Source organism: Abrus precatorius, unplaced genomic scaffold (genome assembly GCF_003935025.1).
Source record: "Abrus precatorius isolate BTA unplaced genomic scaffold, Abrus_2018 Scaffold6, whole genome shotgun sequence".
Lineage (NCBI taxonomy): Eukaryota > Viridiplantae > Streptophyta > Magnoliopsida > Fabales > Fabaceae > Abrus > Abrus precatorius.
The window spans coordinates 9,964,131-9,984,101 of NW_020874406.1; the positions used below are offsets into that span (position 1 = coordinate 9,964,131).

A 19,971-nucleotide genomic window follows, 5' to 3' on the forward strand; every position below is an offset into this window, starting at 1 on the left:
GAGTCGGAGTTCAAATTGAAAAACAAACGATTAAGATTAGATTTTAGAGTCAAAGTTCTAATTGTTACTGAACACTGCTAATTGTAATCAACTTGGAAGCTGGACGCGTCGCCTCAAGAAGAAAACAAGAGTTATTAATATTATTATTTGTCGGTATTGTGTGTAGACAAGAAAAAGAAAAAATAAAGGGAAAAAGAATACAAATCAAATATTTTCATAAACACATGTTAAGTTGTTAATTTGACCCACTATTGAGTCAGTGGTCCAAACACCCCCCCAAGTGGTTCGGAATTTTCTCGTTTTCAGCGTTCAAAAGATCACATCAATCTACATTTTCATGAATTCCCAGTGTTTAAGCCTTCAAACCCACACACTCCATACGCCAAATCTGCGGTTCAAGAATTTTGCTGACAGAAACATGATTAAATGTTTTATTTGTTATTTTGTATTCATTATTATAACAATTAGTTCCCTTGAGAACGAACCTAAGGCCTAAGGTTTAATTTGGTGATTTTATGTTCAACCCCGTCACAGCAATTAGCTACCGAAATGGTTAGATTGTAATTTCCTCATACAAATTATAAATAAAACGTGAATGGAGTGATCAAATTATAATTCATATAATATGGCCTACTTTTGTTATTTCATAAAATGCAGAAAGCACATTTTGGGTAATTTTTACATATAATAATTAATCAACTTGCGTCTTTGTCATGTCCATGTGCTACTAATGCCGGTATCATTGTTTAGAAAAAGAAGGAAAGACTGTGTGTTTCGAAAGAAAAAAGAAGAAGAAAAAGATAATTAATTAACGATGCTATTTATGAAGGAAAGGAGTGGGTGAAAAATAAAATGGTTGCTGAAAAGTGAGGATCCTAAGGATAATGGATGATATAATAGTATGACGTGGCAGATTCCCTCATGAAAGTGACATAATTTTTTATTGCTTTCACATGTGGTCATTGTGTCATATCTGAATCTCATTAATCGATTATCTGTCACCTAAAACGTGTGACTATGTTTGCCTCCTCATCTAGAAGCTACAAAGACGGAGATGGAGATTCTGATTTTTATTTTTATTTTTATTTTTATTTTTTCATTATGATGATATTAAAATTTATTTTTCGTTCATAATTTTTTCTTACACTAGCAATGTTTTCAGCTAATAGTTTGATTCATCAATAAAGAAAAAATTAACAAGCTATGATTTATTATGTATAGACGCGTATTATTAATAATTATTTTTAATTAATAATCAAAATTTATTTTATTTCTTTTTGGGAAAGTGAGTTGTATGTAATTAAAAAAAATACAATCTTGTGCGTTTTTTATTCAAAAAGTTTTTTTTTAGTTTTTGATATTGTTTTAGATTATTTGTTTCAATTCTTACCTTAGCTTACTACAGTAGACAATACTAACAGTAAAACAGGCTATCCAGGTCACATTAGGTCAACCCAATTCAGACTTTGAATTTATTAAGTTGGGTCCAAAAAATTGTTTAGTTTTAAAATAAAAGTATAAATCGAATTTAAAGACTAATTTGATATTTAAATAGATCTACCAACTTGAATTGGATTAAGAAAAATTCATATAGGTTTAACTAAAAAGTCTAAAAGTTAAACTCTATACTATAGTAGACTTATCCAAGTCAATCTATTTTGACAACTCTACCAACAAATAGTGTTATATTCTCTTATAATTTTTCAATAATTTTATTATTGTTATTTTATAAAAATATTTAATATATATATATATATTTATATATATATATATATATAATATTTAGAATGTAAAAAGGTATTTAATATTTTTAATAATTATTAGCTTTTAAAATAAATTATGAAAAGTTATAATTATCAAATACCAAATTACCAACACACCGACCATGAAGTTGAAAACCAAGCGGAAAACACAAAGGCTATGAAAGGAAATCAGTATTTTGTTCTCCTCAATTTAGTGCTTATTTCCCGATTTTAATATAAGTATATTCTAATCTCTAATAACTGATTTATTTAAAATACACACGCTTCTACAACTCACTTAAAATAATATTATAAAAATGTTTTTTTTTTTTTTTTTTACCGATTCTTAAGAAAATTGAATGATCAGAAATAAAGTGATGCTTTCAGTTAATAAATAATCAATCGCATTATTGCTTGTATTAAATGAAAAGTTTATGATCAATTATAAGTAAATAATTAATTAATTAAATTTGAAGTAATAACAAATGACGACTAAAGGCTGGGTATTTTGACTAAAGTTTTAACAAATTTAAGCTATTTAGCTTTCTTAGAGATTAATGACGCCAAAGGCACTAATTTAGTTTTCTAAAAAATGAGAAGTGGTCATATTAGTGGAGAAGCAGAGTCTGAGTTGGAGTGCTCAAAATTGACTGGTTGAAATTCCTTGTCCAAAACCATGGTAGCAATATTTGAATTTGGGAAGGTTTGAGATTAGTTATATTGCGGATAAGGACAAAGAAAACAGAGGAAGATAGTGATCGAAATGATAATGTTGATAAAAAAGAAATGGTGCAAACTGGTCAAGGCATGCATTTGGTTTTCACGAGAAGAAGAGGGTTGAATGAAAAAGAAGAAATGGAAGCCACGGGTAAATGATGCAGTGGTGTCAATCTTGTGGCCGAAAAGTGTAGCAACTTTTCTATGATCCATTAATGACTAATCGTTACCGCACTTGTTTTTCACTCTCTTCGCATCATTCACTCACATTCTTGCTATATCTCAAACCATTCGGATAAGTTTAAATTTATACCATTATTTTGGAAATTGCAACAACACGCTAGCAGGAACCAATTAAATCTCAGAGTTATTAACCGTGTTTACTTTTTGGCTCCTTCATGTCACAATCTTATCTCTTCTTCAATGCCATACAACGCATCGCCTCAAATTATGTTGATTTTCTTCCTGCAAAGTTATTAAATTAATCGTTTAATAATGGTTAATATTATTCTTAATAACTAATCTAATAATAAACACGTGTAATGTGGTGTTGCATATGTTTTTAAATTAAGAACCTTAGATAATTACTACATTAAACAAAATTGCTTTGAGTGAACAGTGAACTATGAATCCACTGAATAATAATTAGGTCACCCTGTTTTTTGTATTACTAAATGTTGTTAGCATAAAAGATAATGTTGCAGCCACCTACCTCTGAGAAAAACGCGGAGGGAGTTAACCGTCCACGAGGAAGATGAATCAAAACATCCGCACGTAAATGCAATAAACAAAATGCATCAATTCAATTATCGTATAGGTCGACATAGGTAAAAGGTGCCTCACACTTTTACGGAAATACAATTAAATGTTAAATGTTGCAGCTCAACTTGTTGAATGAAGGAAAAAAGCTCGTTTTGACTTCAACTCCTTCGCAAACATAAATCTCTAGTCTTGAATATATGAAACTAGCATATTTATTAATATTTTGACAACTCATTCCGGTTAACGTACAGGTACCTATAACACTGTCATCCGATTAATTTGCTTTTCCTTTAAAATATCATAGTTGGAAAAAAAAAATTTAGCATACAAATACTTTTTTTTTCTTCATTTGAAATAAAAATCTGTATTATTTTATTCAAATAAAGAGTAATCTTGTTTTATTTAAAACAAAGAATTATTTTACTTTAGTCAAATTGAATAATTATCTTGATTCAATTCAATAAATATAATGTTACATATAAGTTAGTTACATACATGTCAACATGGCACATGTTCTTATATAAAAATATTAAGTGAAATGTTAATTACTAATAAAATATAAGGCTAGAATATAAGTTAATTAAACAATGTGTTAAATTAGGATCCGAATCATAAAAGTTGAATCAAAATATAATATTATAACAGTAAGAATGAAAATAGATAGATTATATCAGACTTTATTTTAAATAGTTTCAGCCTTTAATATAATTATTAGACCTAAATGTAACATGTTACTTGTTAAAGACTTTATTTGCGGTCTGACTCGATTTATTTAGATAATCCGACCTGACTTGAAGCCTATTAACAAAGTTTGCTATAAAAAAATATCTTAATATTAATAAAAATATAAATATTTTATTATTAAATTAGTTTACATTTTTTTTAATTTTCATGTGTTATTGATAATTATTAAATAATTGTAATAATTTTTATATAATTTTATAAATAATTTGTAAAATATTATTTGAATATTAATTATAAATGTTTCATATTAAAAAATTATATTTTTATATTTTCTTGATTTATTTTTAAAAAATTATTAAAGTATTAAAGATTTTAATTTTTTTAGGATTATATTTTATTTGTTTAAAGACATCTTATATTCAACAAATAAAGTTATAGTGAACACGTAAAATTGATTACAAAAAAAATATTTACACAATTTGTTGAATCAGTTAAAAGAAAATTATTATATTTTAAAAAATAAATAAATTAAAACTCAATGCAATATATATATATATATATATATATAATGACAATAATAATAACTATTAAATTAAAAAAATAAAATAATTATAAAATATTTAATTTTATTTGCTTAATTAATTTATTATTTTAAATTAATAAATACACATAAAATTAATTACACTATAACATTAATATAATATAAAAAAATATTACTGATACAATAAACTAAAATATATACATATATATTATATATAAATTGATAAATTAACTAATAATTTAATTTTTATTTATATAAATATTTACATATTATTGAATTTCAAATGTATATTAATAATTATATTTTTTTATTCATATAAATATTATTGATATAATAAATCTGTATTATTTTATTCAAATAAAGAGTAATCTTGTTTTATTTAAAACAAAGAATTATTTTATTTTAGTCAAATTGAATAATTATCTTGATTCAATTAAATAAATATAATGTTGCATATAAGTTAGTTACATACATGTGAAGATGGCACATGTTCTTATATAAAAATATTAAGTGAAATGTTAATTATTAATGAAATATAAGGCCAGAATATAAGTCAATTAAACAATGTGTTAAATTAGGACCCGAATCATGAAAGTTGAATCAAAATCCACTATCTCAACGGCGGCAACTAACATCATAGACATTCAGGAGATAGAAACAAAGTGTTCATAATATGAGATAATAATGTCTTGCCATTGCAAAAGAATAGGGCTCCCATAATTCCATTGTAGCAGCAATTAATATGAGGGTTAAAATCTAAAATCCAAACAATTGTTGCCCCAAAGTTACACTAATGAAATAAAAAGTTGCAACTTTTGTCGCCTACTGTATATTCATTCCTATGAAAGCTCCTAACAGGAACTCTGATGCAGAGTTTTTGGAGTAACTTGTATGGGGCCTTAAGGAATAGCTGTGATTTGAATGAGTCTTCTGCTTGCAGGAGAAACCACAAAAAAAAGGGGCACACAAGCAGAACATAAAACAATTCATTGTGCGTTTGAGTCTGTTAAGGTAGACTTCTTGGTTAATGCAGCAAGCTGTCTCTCCTGCTCCTTCTTCAGATACCTCTGGGCAGTTGCATTCACTATCTTGACAAAGAAGTTCATAAGCATGAGCCACACAACAGTGTTCCAGATTGAAGCAAAAGAAAAATCCCACTTTTTCCCCTGAAGATGATACATAAAATAGTTTCCAAAGCACAAATTAGAAACATCCACAGACATCAACTCAACATTGAGCAATTTAAAATTGAAATCAAAGAAGCATTGATACAAATGTCACATTGCAGTTAATGAATACCTGCTTATTTGTGGAAACTGGATAGGGTGCTTTCAGATACTTATCTTTCATTGCATGCAGATTAGAAACCACTTTAGGCAAGACAGATGCAAAACCAGGTATATGGCTGAGAACCCAGATAAATTCATTCTCTATCCAGTCAAGAAGTTGATTGTTGCAAACTGAGATGATGAATACAGTCTGCAAAAAGAACATAACACAGAGGTCATCAGTCAAAACTTGTAGATATAGATTGCTAGCTCTGTGCCTGAATGGATTTCTTCTTTTATTGAAGGGAAAGACCTATTTTGGTCCTCCAAAATTACTAATGCCATCAATTTGATTCTCTAACAACAACAAATAGTCCTTATTTAATATTACTCTACCTCGTGCTTGTTTATTCTTTTACTATAATCTAAGGGGTCACAAAAAAATAGGTAATGGTCATAAACTGTTAGAAAGTAAACCATACATAAGAGTGGCTTCAAGATTAAATTAAAAAACTATTGGATTTGCATTATTTAAATAAAATAATAATGAGAGAGACCAACTAGAGAGTCCCAAAGATGATAGATAGATAAATAATAAAAATATCAGGCTGCCTGCTCGAAGACAAACCATTCCTTGCCTTTACTTTCCACAAAATCATATAAAATTGTTGGATGACCATTTTATTGTATTTTGCAGGCAACAAGTCAAAATTTGGAGTCATTACAAAGTAAATGAAAGGCTTATAAAAGGATAAATTAGGAGGTAAGGGAACAAACGAAGTCCAAACTTATACTAACCTGTATGTGAGTTTTGATAATTGCCTTTCCAATCAAGGTTGCAAGAAAAAATTTCCAAAATGGAATGCCAAATTGTCCACACATGATACCAGCAAGGTCAAATAGAGGATTTGGAACCTGAATATAAATTCAGTTAATAGTTGTTTACAAGTTGATGAAGCATATATACTACATGCCATTTTAGATGAGGATGCATCCCAAATAAAGGAATTCCTAAGCACTAATATATTTTCTCAATCTCATGTTTTATATTGAAAGAAGTGACAGAACCAGAACAAAAAATATGTACCACAGCACCCTGATGCATGATAACATTCTACGGATCATGGAGATGCAAAACCTAATCAGCAGTTACAGTGATGAAACTACTTTCTGTTGGACCACAATTGAGAAACCTTTACAGGAAAACAGTACCAATTGAGTAAACTCCTGTCAAACTATAAAGAAAATTCTACTTTTATATGTCTAAAATGGATGGCCAGTTTTATCTCTTACCCCCCCTAAAAAGGAAGTAACTACCATTGGGTACAAAATCACCATTCTCCAAAGAATCTTAAAGACAAAGCCAAATTCATTGATAGGATTGTGGTGAATAATCAATGCATGTTCATATTTGGGTCTGCAAAATTTCAAGCTGAGAAGAATATGCTGTTTCATGATGCAATTTGAGTCAAGACTAACAAACTAACTCAGGAAGTTGCCATACACAATCAATAGCATCGTCATAGCAATAAATCAAGAAATTTTCAATGTAAAATAAACAGTACAAACTTTTTAACAGAGAATAATTGACATGCAGGAAATGAAGCATGAAGTCTCTACTAACCGAAGCAAGCACTAGAATGGTCAGGAAATTCAAATGCTGTGAGTGCGAAAGAAACCAGCACTTGATTTGATTCAAAACTCCTTTATCTTCACTATCTAACTCTTCCATGGCATTCACTCTGCTCCCAGACAAGCGTGCTATGTATAAAAATTGATCAGAATAGTGTACAAACCAATTCCTATATTAACTAACTAATAAGCACCAAATTACAGAAAAAAACTAATTAATCAGCAAGGAAAATCAGATGAGATGGACATAAAAAATTTATGGAAGAAATTAAAAAGCAGTTACCACAAAGTACTTGTGTCAAAATAAAAGTATTTGAAAACTGTAGATAAGATGGACTCTGAATACAAGGTTTGTTCTATGGCTTATATGGCATAAACCAAATGAGACTATTACATCAACTAAACAATGACTGTTAATGTAAGGAAATGGCATGTCGTAAAACTAGACACATCATACCTGCTCTAGAGATAAAGTAAGGAGGAAGCTCTCCTATAGCTGTTCCAATACCCCATAGAACAGCCTCTACCTGAACTTGAGGCAAAATGCTGCTAAGTGGAACCTGCGAACCATATGCTGACTGGAATAACGGTAGCCCAAACTCAGAACAGTCTTTGTCAAGCCAAGAAGGACCTCTTTTTAATTGTATTGTATCATATGGAGCACTTTTCAAATCAACTCGGCCACATTGCATCGCTTTTATTGTAAACAGCGCTATGTGGGGACCCAAATATAGGACAAATGTGTGCAAACCAGATCCTGAACCAAATAAAACAATAGGAGAACAATTTACTAATGCATGTATGTGTAAAATACGGAGATTGTAAACTCATAGGCCACAAGCTCTATGACCAAGATGATGGCCAAAGGATTGGCAAGTCCTTACAACTGTAATAATATACATATTGCAAGCAATTATTCTTTTTTAAGTTCAAATCAAAAATCTACTTACAAGACCAACTATATTATAACCAAGTAACCTTCCATTACATAATCAGGAACCATCATCTGACTTTGGTGATATGTTATTTTTGCTTACCCAGACCAATTGAAGAAGCAACCCCAAGGGCCACCCACCACAGTCCAAAGCGAAAATATTCAAGAATCTCCTCAAGATGCTGCAAAAAGAATAACCAGTTATACAGTCCATGTAAGTGTCTAGACAAAATGAACAAAAGAACTACATAAAAAAATGGTCAAGTTAACAAGTGTGAGTACTATGACTGAAATTAAAAAGAAAAAATGATCCTCATATAGTATCCAGAGTCAAAGGAAATTTGGTTCTAATTAGCATCCTTCACCCAATAATATCAAATATCAACATGAACACTAGGGGTGATTACTAGTTGTACTATTACTGCATATTTCTGGGAGCTTGGGTGTATCAATTTATGATGCCATGGTAGTATATTGCATATAGTAGCCAAAAAAGAAACAAAATGGAGAGTTATTTTATCCAAAACTATCATGCTTATATTACTGACTGAATACAATACCTTCTCGTGCAGGCAATCAATGGTTGTCAGCACTATCCCAAGAGCCCCAACCGCAACACTGAAAAGCATAAGCCACCCACCTTTTGCCAACAGATATAATGTTGTTTTCTTCAAGTATTGAATAACAGCTAGTGTAAAGTATTTCAATGTTTTGAAGGGTTGTGTGGTTAGTGTCAAATTTTCTAGATCCAGTTGGTGCATTTCACGATGCCCTACAAAATAAAGACTTATTAATCAGCATATGGGATATAATAAAATGTTATCACAATTTTTTGTTAGGAAAATATAAAAATATGAGTAAGGCAGGTGTGCAAAAAATAGGTTCAATACGTCCAGAATTAAAGGACAATAAAATCAGCCACATCAAAAGCAAACTCTATGCTTTATCTTCATGTCAAAAGCTATCATGACCGGTTTATGTTCAAATTGTTATTTGTCTTCGACTCTTTTCTGGCGTGAGTCGCGTGATTACTCTTCCTCCCCCACCTAACCAGACTTAAACTTATGTGCGATGAAACTGAATAAAAAATTTTACAAATCATAACATCAACTGTTATGATAAACATATAGCTCAAAAAACCTTTTAAGGAATCTAACACTTCAAAAACCCAGTACACATTTAATGGTTGAGTGCATTGCATTGTGCCAGCCTAGATTCCAGGTGAATAACCCTGCACCCATTTCACACCAAGAACACAGACAATTTAGTTGTTACAGAGACCAAGTGCTGGTGGGTCAATCAAGTTCTTCACTTGCCACTCCCTTTCCTCTTTTCGTAAGACAAACACTCAATGAATCATCTCTCATCCATAACAAATTCCCTCACAATCTCACACTAAAAGTCATGATCAGCCTTAAAAAATTGTTCCCTAGCATATCCAAATTAAGCGAGACTGAGCACCAAAAAACTAAAAGGTGGATGCTTTCCAAGAACAGTCCCGATCCAAACCACGATGTGGAAATCACAATTAAATTCACAGATCCACAATTTCATATGAAATTCCCCGTATAAAAGAAGGGAACAGCTAAAACTAACAAAATCATATGGTAAAGCAGTGATTAAGAACAAACCAATCAACATAGAGAAAAAAATTTCAGTGATGAGACAGATAGCAAAACTGAAAGAGAAATCAAAAGCCTTGCCGGAGATGGACATTTCGGTGCGCCCAGAAGAAGAAGGTGCTCTATTTCCTGACCCCATTATGGCTCACATGCCAAAAAGGGAATATTTTTCTCTTGGGTACGCTAACGCAATACCCTTCCTCTGCTCTGTAATTTTGCAGCTTCAGAATTCGGCAAGCATATATAAACTTTCCTCCGATTCAGAGAACCCAGAGAAAAATAAACCTTAAAAAGTGAAAATCTCGGCTTCGATGGACCTGACTGCAGAGGAATTTGCAGATCTAGAAGAGTAAAACCAGAGCTTTGCGTGAAGATCGGGGTTGTAGCCCTAGTTTGTTACGCTCACTCTATGATCAAGTTCCTCTACGACACGCCCCCAAATATCGCTATTCTTTCTATATCTTTTCGCTATCAGATTAATATGCCAAATATGTTGTTAAAAAGATAATATATCTGAAATTACAATTTTACATCAATTTTTTCTATTCTAATATTTAAAATTATTAAATGATAATTAATATATTCTTTAAATCTTTAAAAATTATAATTATATTTATTAACATTTAATAACTTCCACAAAAAAAAAAAAACGCTTTTGTAATTTCAAAACATAATTATTATATCTTGAAGCTGATTTTGATAGGAAGTGTACTGCCGAATAAATAGGTAGATTGGCAGATGATTCACGCATTAAGCTTCAACTGTGTTAGAGTTGTTTTTCACACCAGCTCGGCATTTTAAAATTATTTAAAATTAAACCATTTTGCCTCGAAAAAAATAAATAAAGTAAACAGTGCATAAATAAAAAATAAAATAAATTAGTTTTTAAATGCAAAATTTATATATATATATATATATATATATATATATATATATATTGTGTGGGAATAATACAATTGACAACTAAGTTAAAATTCTATCTAGATTGTAGAATAAATTTTATTCTGATGCATTTTGTTAAGTTTAATTGAACTTGTATTCGATGCAACTTGATTAAATGTTGTTTTAATGGAATATATATTAAAAAATTATAACCCAAAACCAAAACTCTGAGTAGATCAAAATCAATTTAGACAATATTATATTGAATTAGATACAGAATTTTATTTTGAAATAATAAACAATGTAATAAAAACAGAGTAAATTGAATTAATTATTCTTCTAAAAATCAATGCAGTCGCATATGCAAACACCTCTAACCATTACTCTTCTTTGAAAATATTCTAAAAAGTGTAAATGTTAAGATGTGTGAACCCAAATTTTCACGTCGATCGAAAGTGGGAAGTTATCCTTGTTGAAAGGCCAACGTTTATTCCAAGGGATATATTCCACTTTTAAGAACCTTTTTCTCTTTTCATAGCCAACGCTTTTTATATTTTGTTTTTTATTTTCCTTTTAGTGGAGAGAGATAGATTGTTATTTGCATGGGTGCATTTTCGTATGACAAACAATTAAGGTACAAGGATGATTTTGGGTAGTCCTAAAAGCTAATGATGATTAAATTTTAGACTGTCGAACTAATCCTTTGTTTAAAATGATTAGGGCATTAAGTATATTCATTATTATAAAAATTAAGCAGTTGAAGGCAACAAGTAATAGGCAATAGATGCTTTCGTGATCCGAACATAAACAAGAATATACTTCCAATGGGTTACCACAAAATAAATCTTTGAAGAGATTAACAAAAAGGGTTAGAATAATTGGCTTGCAAGCAAGAGCCTTGACATGAAGGGTTTTTGGTGTGTCATTATCGTCTAAAGTTTGGTATATTAGTTACAACTCACGGATCAATATTCATAATTTACCATCTACATATGCTTCAGTTAGAAAATTTCAAAATTTTCAATTGCGAATTTATTTATTTATTTATTTTTAAAAAGTCAATTTTTAAAGTAAAAGCGAAACCATTTTAGTCCACATACCAATGTGCAGATGGGTTTTCGGACTAATCAATTTAATACAGACAAATTATATTAAATTTAAATGTAATTATATACAAATTAGTCTATTTTACTACGAATAAGTGGAGATAAAATTAGGTCAAATATGGATAACCATTTATACTTTCATTGCCATATTAGTTTGTAGACAAATGCCAAGTAATAATCACAGATTTGGAGATTTAACAATATTTAAAGTATAATTTTTTATGCCCCACCACGTTATCTTATGGGGAAGCCCTATGAAAAAGGCCAATTCTGCAAATCTGGGCTTTGGGAATTGACCAAGACCTATTTTTCTACTAAATATATTTCATTTTCCCTATCCTTTCTCATATTTTTTTTTAATGAATAATATGGTAGTAGAGATACATTAGTTCAAAAGGTATGATTTAAATTTAAATTTTTATACATTTTTTTTTCTATCATGTAAAACATATCTTATTTTATAACATGTATTTTACGAGTTTTCATATCAAATCAACATTTTCTTTCCTCGATTAGTTATTCAATTAAAGGAGATTTTTGTTATCCTTTTTTTCTTTGATTAACTTTTAAATTTCTTCAATCAATATTAAATATAAAAAATGTTTATAAATCATTAATAAAATAATATGTCTACTAATTCAATTGTTTTTAATTTTTTTCTCAAAATTAAGTTTTTTAAAATGATTATATTTGTAGTATTTAAAATCAATTTTATCTATCAATTTTATTTATTTACATTTTCATTTTTAAAATTTTTTTAGATATTAAATAAATTTTTTCTAATAGAAACATTTTGGATATTTTATGACTATCCAAAATGTTATTATCAAAACCTTCCTCGTGTATTTAGATTAATATGTTTTAAGAAATAATCTTTTTTTAATTTGACTAAAAATGATTATTTGCTTAAAAAAATAGTCATGTTTAATAAGTGGGATTCTAAATGGTCCACTTAAAAAGTATTTAAAATCATTGAGCCAAGTACCCCACCCAATAAATATAAATAAATAATATAGATGGCATACCAATTTTGTTGCCTTTTGATTTGATATTTTAAAGGTAAAATGACAAATTCCACAAACACAAACGTAAGCAAATTGGTTGAAAAAGAGAACGCTTCCACACTGTGGACTCGATCATTCTTTTTCTTTATCACTAGTAACCGGCCATTTTAACTTTCTCTGATGCGCAGTTTCTTGATAACTTAATTAATTATGCTCAAGAAAAAGAGGGGTGTCTCTTATCCATTAAAATTAATCTTTTTAAAGACTAATTTAAGTCACTGAACACTGATGATTTTATCACAAATTAAAATTAATCTTTAACAATTAATTAAGTTTTAAAAAATAGTATAAGATTAAAGTGCTACATATTTGTGATCTTGTGAAATTCAATAATTAATTTAATTATTCTAAAGATAAAAACATATCAAATATTTTTATTTGGAAACTAATTTAAATATTTACTTTATAAAGTTTTTTCCTCTTTTGAATCCTCTCCAATGAGAATAAGTTTGAGTGAGCGCAGGCCCAATTTTGAGGGTAGTTTAGAGGTGTGATCACCTAAGACTCAAGCTTAAAAGAAGGCCCAAAGTAAAAATCGTATCTTACTTTTACTTGATAATTTTTTTAGCTTTTACAGTTTGTAGTTGAAAAAAATAAAAAAATAATTTTTTTTTAAATTTCTTACACCTCACTTGCTATAAACATAGTCGACTCATTGACATCTATAGACTCAAAACTTCATTTAATTCCAAAATTTTACTATCCTTAACATTAAATCTTATGGAGAATTTTAGTTTTCTCCAAAAAAATTAAATAGTTATTGAGTTTGTCAAATTTACAGATTGTTATTTAAATGTTTTAATCAATTATAGAATTTTTTTTACAGTCCCGATGACTATATCATCAACTGAAAGAAGTTATTTAAAATTAGAGTTAATCAAAACCTACTTAAGGTCATCAATGTTACAAGAACCATTGAATGATCTCACAATTTTATAAATCGATAAATTTTTTAAAAAAAATATTAATATTAATATTATCATTGATGATTTTGTATCTCAAAATACTTGTAGAATCCATTTTTTATAATCTTCTGTGTTTTTGTAGTTAATTATAACATAAAAGTTAGTTGAATGAAAGAATATTTTTTTATAATTTTATTAAAAAAATTATAGCTACTTAAAAAAATATTATTTTAATAAAATTATTAATATATACTTTTATTTTGTTTATTATATTTCATAATTGTTTTAAAGGACCTTAATTTTTTATTTTGCCTTGGTCTAAAAAGTCAAGAACGGTCCTGAGTGAGCGAGCTTGCAATACAAATGTGGTGGACCTGTGCTGATCCCTTTTCATTTTAGTTAACGTGGTGGTGTTTTTAAGGTTAAGTGAAAGAAAGTTCTGACCATTGTTTCATTTTACAGGTATACATTAGTATGTCACTAAGTTGTGTCGGTCATCTATACTTTAGAAAATTATAAAAATTTTATGAATTCATCAGAAACCTGACAGCTGAAGTAAACAACATTCCACCAATAACCAAATATCTTTTCCCCTTTAGTTGTCTGTGCTGGTTACTATTAAATAATTTTGTTTAAGATTTGTAGTTGAAAACAAATAATAACTTATTATAATATCATTAAAAAAAACTATTCTATTTTATCTTTCTACTTCTCCTGATTTACTCCTCCACTATTTTGATTTTGGCAATTAGATAGAACCAACTTAGAAATGAAATAATTTTCTAGCAACAAGCTATATGGCATTTTTATAATATTATTTGTATATTTTAAATGCAAAAATTGTTTTTTACTAAAAAAGCCTTAATTTTTATAAAAGTACATTAGATGAAATATTTTCAAACAAACAAGATACATTCATTCTCTTCATAATGTAGTTTTATTTGGTATCAAAACAATAATGCAAACAATTTTACAGGGCATAGACAGTTATCAGGTAGTAATTGCAGAATTAAGTAAATCAACCAAAAATTGAAGATCCCGTGATGTGTGAATGATGGTAATCTCTTGACTGATAGGAAACAATTTATAGTGGTTTTGTGACTTTTGTCCATTAAAACTAGATCAAGCATTTGAGTATCTAGGAAATATGAAAAAGTGGTGGCAGGCTTGGGTGTGAGAAGGAACCAAAATGAGACAATCTAATTGGTGAAGACCATATCACCTTATCCATACCTACATTCACATCATCAATCCAAAATCCAAAAACCCCTTACAATCTACTATCTCACTATACTTTTTTTTTTAATTTAATTTTCCTCCTGACTATTTGTTGATCTGAGAACAAGCCTCAACTCTTCCTCCTCCATCTTACTAATTGTCTCGAATTGATCTCCATGGCCATGGCAACCCAAGCCTCCCTCTTCACCCCACCTCTCTCTGGCCCAAAGCCATGGAAACAACCATCCACGTCTTCGTTCACCATCTCAAATGGACCCAAACACTTCTTTTCCTATCTTTGGTGGCAGCACTGGGGGCCTATTGAAGAAGGCCCAAGTTGAGGAATTCTATGTGATCACATGGGACTCTCCTAAAGAGCAAATCCTTGAGATGCGCACTGGGGGTGCAGCCATCATGAGGGAGGAGCCCAACCTCCTCAAATTGGCTAGAAAAGAGCAGTGTTAGGCTCTGGGTACAAGGCTATGGTCCAAGTACAAGATCAAGTACTTGCACCCCAAGGATGGTGTCTACCCAGAGAAGGTTAACCCTGGCCTCCAAGGGGCTGGCCAGAATTAGAGGTCTATAGGCAAGAATGTGAGCCCAACTGAGGTCAAGTTCACCGGTAAACAAGTGTATGATTTGTGAGAGCTCAGTCATAATTAATGTTGATATATGATCACTTTTATGTGAGAAAATGTTAAGAAACTCTTCACGTGTATTTTTACGTCATTTTATTGTTACTTGTGTCCAAATGTATTGGAATATTTCATTTGCTTTAACTTTATGTAGCATACAACATCGTACAGGAGTCATGATACCTAAACTAAATGGAGAGGGGTTTTGTAGTTTTTTCAATCTAGGTTCTCTTCGTTGAGGAAAAAACAAATTCCAATGTAACGGTAGAAAATTGCTGATTGATTTCAGCAGAAATGGATATTATAATTTTCTGATTAATGTTGGCAATAGTGATTCACCCATTCTCCGGCTGCTCAACCTAAGAATTTAACATCAAGTACGCGAATTTGATATAAAAGGGTTTAAAAATAGTTTATTGATATTGAACAATTAACCGTGATTTTTTTTAATTGAGAGGATTAGCTCCCATGTCGTTGATCAGTTTCTGTGTATTAGTATAACGTAGGCAGTCACTGTCATTTTCATTTAATTATAAATGTAAAAACGTGAAGCGCAAATCTAGCTTTTGGGTGTTGCAATTCCATTGGTCAAGTAAGTAGTGGCTAATATACCATGATAAACAAGATCACTTAAATAACACTTGAAGTAGTTGGAAGTACATGTAATTAAAGAACATTCTTGAAGCGAGGCCTTTTAGCTTGAATTTTGTTTAACTTCTGAAGCTTTGGTTATGCGTGCTTGCCATGACCATATATGAACCTGGCCGCTCCCTCTGTGTATACATGAGTTTCATTGTCCAGCCTGCCATTAACAATTGAAAGAAAATTTGAGGAAAACAAGTGGAAGAGGAAGAGTATAAGAGCATAAGCTATAGTGTTAGTGTTTTCTTTCACTTACGAAGTACGAACAGCTTTGCTCAATGTTGAGGCTGATGAGAATGTTTTGCCGTCAAGATACCTATTTTCTCCCTTAATCCTCTCTCTTATTCTCATATCTAGTTCTTCAGCACTCAGTTCCAACGGAGAATCTGAAGCCTGTATATATTCCCTCCAAGGAAATGTAAATATAATTATGGTGAGGATTAAGCATAATTATAATTGATGAGCATCAGTTTAGTACTGAGGCACCCACATTTTCTGTGGCATTGTATCTTTAAGATGACATTTCATATCAAGATTTTTTCATAAATTGACAACTTATGCATAGCACGTAAGAATATGGCAACATAACTCATTTACAAAGCCAAACATAAAATCTAATAGCAAAAAAATTACCATGACCCATCCCCAAATATCAGCATAAGATGGGATATGCGCTGAATAAGGCAAAACATCTGCAAATGTGATGAAAGAAGGTTATAGCATTCAGAAGAAGAAATAAGTCTTCTTTTTTGGCTCTTGAAGATAACTTACACTTGAAAACTTGTCTCAAGGTGTTGTAAATACATGAGAAAACTTCTGTGTGGCTGAATATTCCAGCTGGTCCTGCCTGCATAAGAACAAGAACAGCATACACAAGTTGTTGAATTCTGTTTCCTTCAGCAAGTTTTTGAGACATATTTGCGCATGTCCTTGCATCTATATATATGAACTAACCTGTGTCACAAATATGCCACCCTTCTTCAGTCTTGGCTTGAGGGTGAACTCATAGAAGGACTTAGTGTAAAGTTTATAACAAGGACCCCCTTCTATTGGGTCAGCCAAATCGCCAATTATCACATCATAGGTCTCTTCTCTGGATTCTAGTTCAGCCCTGCAACGTGTCAGCTGCTATTAGCATTGGTCATAATTGCTGCACTCATAAAGGAATCTTATTGGCAAAAATAATTAAGAATAATCCAACAAGCACAGGATATTATCTTATTATCAGACCTGGCATCGTTGATGATGACCTCAAGTCTCGAATCATGGAATGCTTCCCTGTTTACAACTAGGTATGATTTGCAAAATTCCACCACCTCCTGCGCCATTAAACAGAAAGCCATAAATTTGTAAAAAATATATATTTACAAGGGAGATCACGTGGTACTCAAGGAGTAAGGATACTAATGCACAGAGTGAATTATCAAACATTTGTTGGTTGTTGGTATTATTATAATTGTTTGAAAAGTTGTTAAACAAATTTAACAAGCAATAAATGTTTGACATCTTACCCTGAATATTGGTTCCTTTGAAAAAAAGATAGGTACTATAGTGATCCCACATTTCCAATGAAAAGCTGTAGTTTGTACATTCGAGATTTTACCTCATCAATGTCACACATTACAACTTTGTCTATGGTCTTATGTCTGAGCAATTCCCTTGCAGTAGACCCTTCTCCTCCTCCCATAATAAAAACAGTTTTTGGACTAGAAAATAGAATGGAAAAAGATGATTCAAAAAGAGTTCAAATTATATTTGAATCTTGCAAGATATTTGATTATGAAGAACAGAGGAAGTACACAGGATGATGAAGAAGAGCTGGATGAACAAGACATTCGTGGTAGATAAATTCATCTGTCTCTGCACTCTGAAGCTTTCCATCAATTACCAGTGCCTGCAAAGGTACATAGTAGATAAGAGGCTAGCTAGATTCATTATTTTTTTCTTATCCGGAAAGGTAACTTTTTGTTACAAGGGTGAGGAAGGGAAATAGTGAACCTTTCCGAAGGGCTTTGTGTCCAACAAGGCAATGTCTTGGTACTGGCTAGCTCCTGTATGCAATATACTGCAGCCCCACCAAAACAAAGAAAAGAAAGGTTGAAATATTATATTACTGAATATTGATGAAACAAAATGATAGTGCTAAACTTTGCATTGAAAAAGCTAACTCTTGGTTTTATTATAGTTGGGTGTTGTCTGCCTTTTTAATAGCCACAGGCAAAAAGACCTTATAACTTTTAGATCGCTTTACTGTTTTCTAGCACAAGAAGCTAAAATCGCCAAAATTTCCGTGACATGAAACCAAGAAAAACTAGACATTAGCTGCAGACTATTACTTTTTGCTTGTCTCACTCACTCAACTCCATGAAAAAGCACTTGCTTCTTTACCTTCTTGTTCTGTGGCTTCCATTATCTTTTCATCAATCTTCTAAAATCATCATTAAGAAAAAGAAACAATAATAACAATAAGAAGTGAAATGAATGACCAAAGGGCTGCCATATAGGAAGGATTTGCCTATAAGAAAATGGAGAGTTCAAAAGGTAAAATATTAGTGGGTTTGATTATTGATTTTGTCATTTATAGTACACAGTCTACTAACATGCAGAACTTCAATTGAACAAGAAGCTTGTTTAAGCTAAACGGTAATGTGGTATTATTGTTTAATTTATAATTACTCATGTATGCCACTACTATGATGATATATATAATGTACCTATTAAGAGCAAAGCACCATCTTATGTTCTCTTCAATTTCTTCTTCATACCAACAACTCTTCCTGTAACCATTGAGCGAATGGCTTTTGCCAGTGACTCCATTAATGCCATTGCTAATCCCATTTGAGTAAGTTAGTTCACCCATTTTCCTTGGGCAAATCAAGACCTTCAGAGTAGCAGATAGTGGCGTTGGAAAGAGAGAATGGCAAAGAGAAGAGAAAAGCAGGACATGTGATGGTGTGGATGAGAGTAGGAGCAGAATATAAGAAGGTGAAGATGGTTGAGAATCAAAAGGGACAATGATTTGGGTTAGGAATGAGATAGCCGGGAAATCTAGCAAAGTGAACGTGCTCTACACTTAAAAAAAAGCAATATCCTCCTGGGGTTTCGTAAAGTACAATACACAGAAGCTCTGCGGGAATTCTGAGATTGATATGATACCCTAGTTAGGACTTAGGCCCGTATCTTTGCTATTCCTATATGAAATTGTTAAGATGTGCCACCTTAATTAGTAACATGCCAAGATATTCTTTACAAAGGTTACATAATTTTGTGTAGCTAGTTTCTAGAGGTAAGTTTGATCTTATTTTTTAATATAGTTTCAAAATTCACTGTTACAAACTTTACACCCTATTTATATCCTATCTTTTAAGTGGGAGAAAATATGTTAAAATAACTTTATATTGACTAAAAATATTCTCTATAAAGTTTGAACATTTCTCTTCTCTTTAATTAGCTTTTAAGAGTGGCTTGTGATTAATTTTTTAATAGAAGTTGCAGATATATGTTAATTAATCGTTTGCGCAAAGCAAGGTAATCGATTTTGCCATCCATGGGAAGTAAAAAATGCACGTCCAAAAAGCGTTACCTGTATGAATCGGTGGGGTTTAAGATAGATTTCC

At 30.8% G+C, this 19,971-nt stretch overlaps 2 protein-coding genes and 1 pseudogene across 3 annotated transcripts; 1 reads left to right on the top strand and 2 right to left on the bottom strand.

Moving 5' to 3' along the window:
* Positions 1-5,047: 5,047 nt before the first annotated feature.
* On the bottom strand, positions 5,048-10,385 carry LOC113868699 (vacuole membrane protein KMS1). 2 transcript variants are annotated; one of them, XM_027504525.1, is made up of 8 exons: positions 9,984-10,385; positions 8,841-9,052; positions 8,384-8,462; positions 7,804-8,103; positions 7,339-7,475; positions 6,513-6,629; positions 5,746-5,925; positions 5,048-5,612 (listed from the first exon to the last, which is right to left on the bottom strand). In XM_027504525.1, exons 1-8 carry the CDS (start codon positions 10,039-10,041, stop codon positions 5,433-5,435), a joined length of 1,263 nt encoding a protein of 420 aa, XP_027360326.1. In that variant the 5' UTR covers positions 10,042-10,385; the 3' UTR covers positions 5,048-5,432. The 2 variants fall into 2 exon arrangements, with proteins under 2 accessions (XP_027360326.1, XP_027360325.1); XM_027504524.1 differs by having other exon boundaries at positions 5,098-5,612; positions 9,912-10,364.
* A 4,868-nt stretch (positions 10,386-15,253) lies between these two features.
* Positions 15,254-15,722, top strand: LOC113869907 (annotated as a pseudogene).
* Positions 15,723-16,441: 719 nt separating this feature from the next.
* On the bottom strand, positions 16,442-19,214 carry LOC113869732 (thermospermine synthase ACAULIS5-like). The gene is made up of 10 exons (XM_027506191.1): positions 19,069-19,214; positions 18,353-18,419; positions 18,154-18,248; positions 17,958-18,060; positions 17,585-17,673; positions 17,309-17,465; positions 17,126-17,201; positions 16,988-17,046; positions 16,611-16,747; positions 16,442-16,514 (listed from the first exon to the last, which is right to left on the bottom strand). Exons 1-10 carry the CDS (start codon positions 19,212-19,214, stop codon positions 16,442-16,444), a joined length of 1,002 nt encoding a protein of 333 aa, XP_027361992.1.
* Between the last annotated feature and the right edge of the window lie 757 nt (positions 19,215-19,971).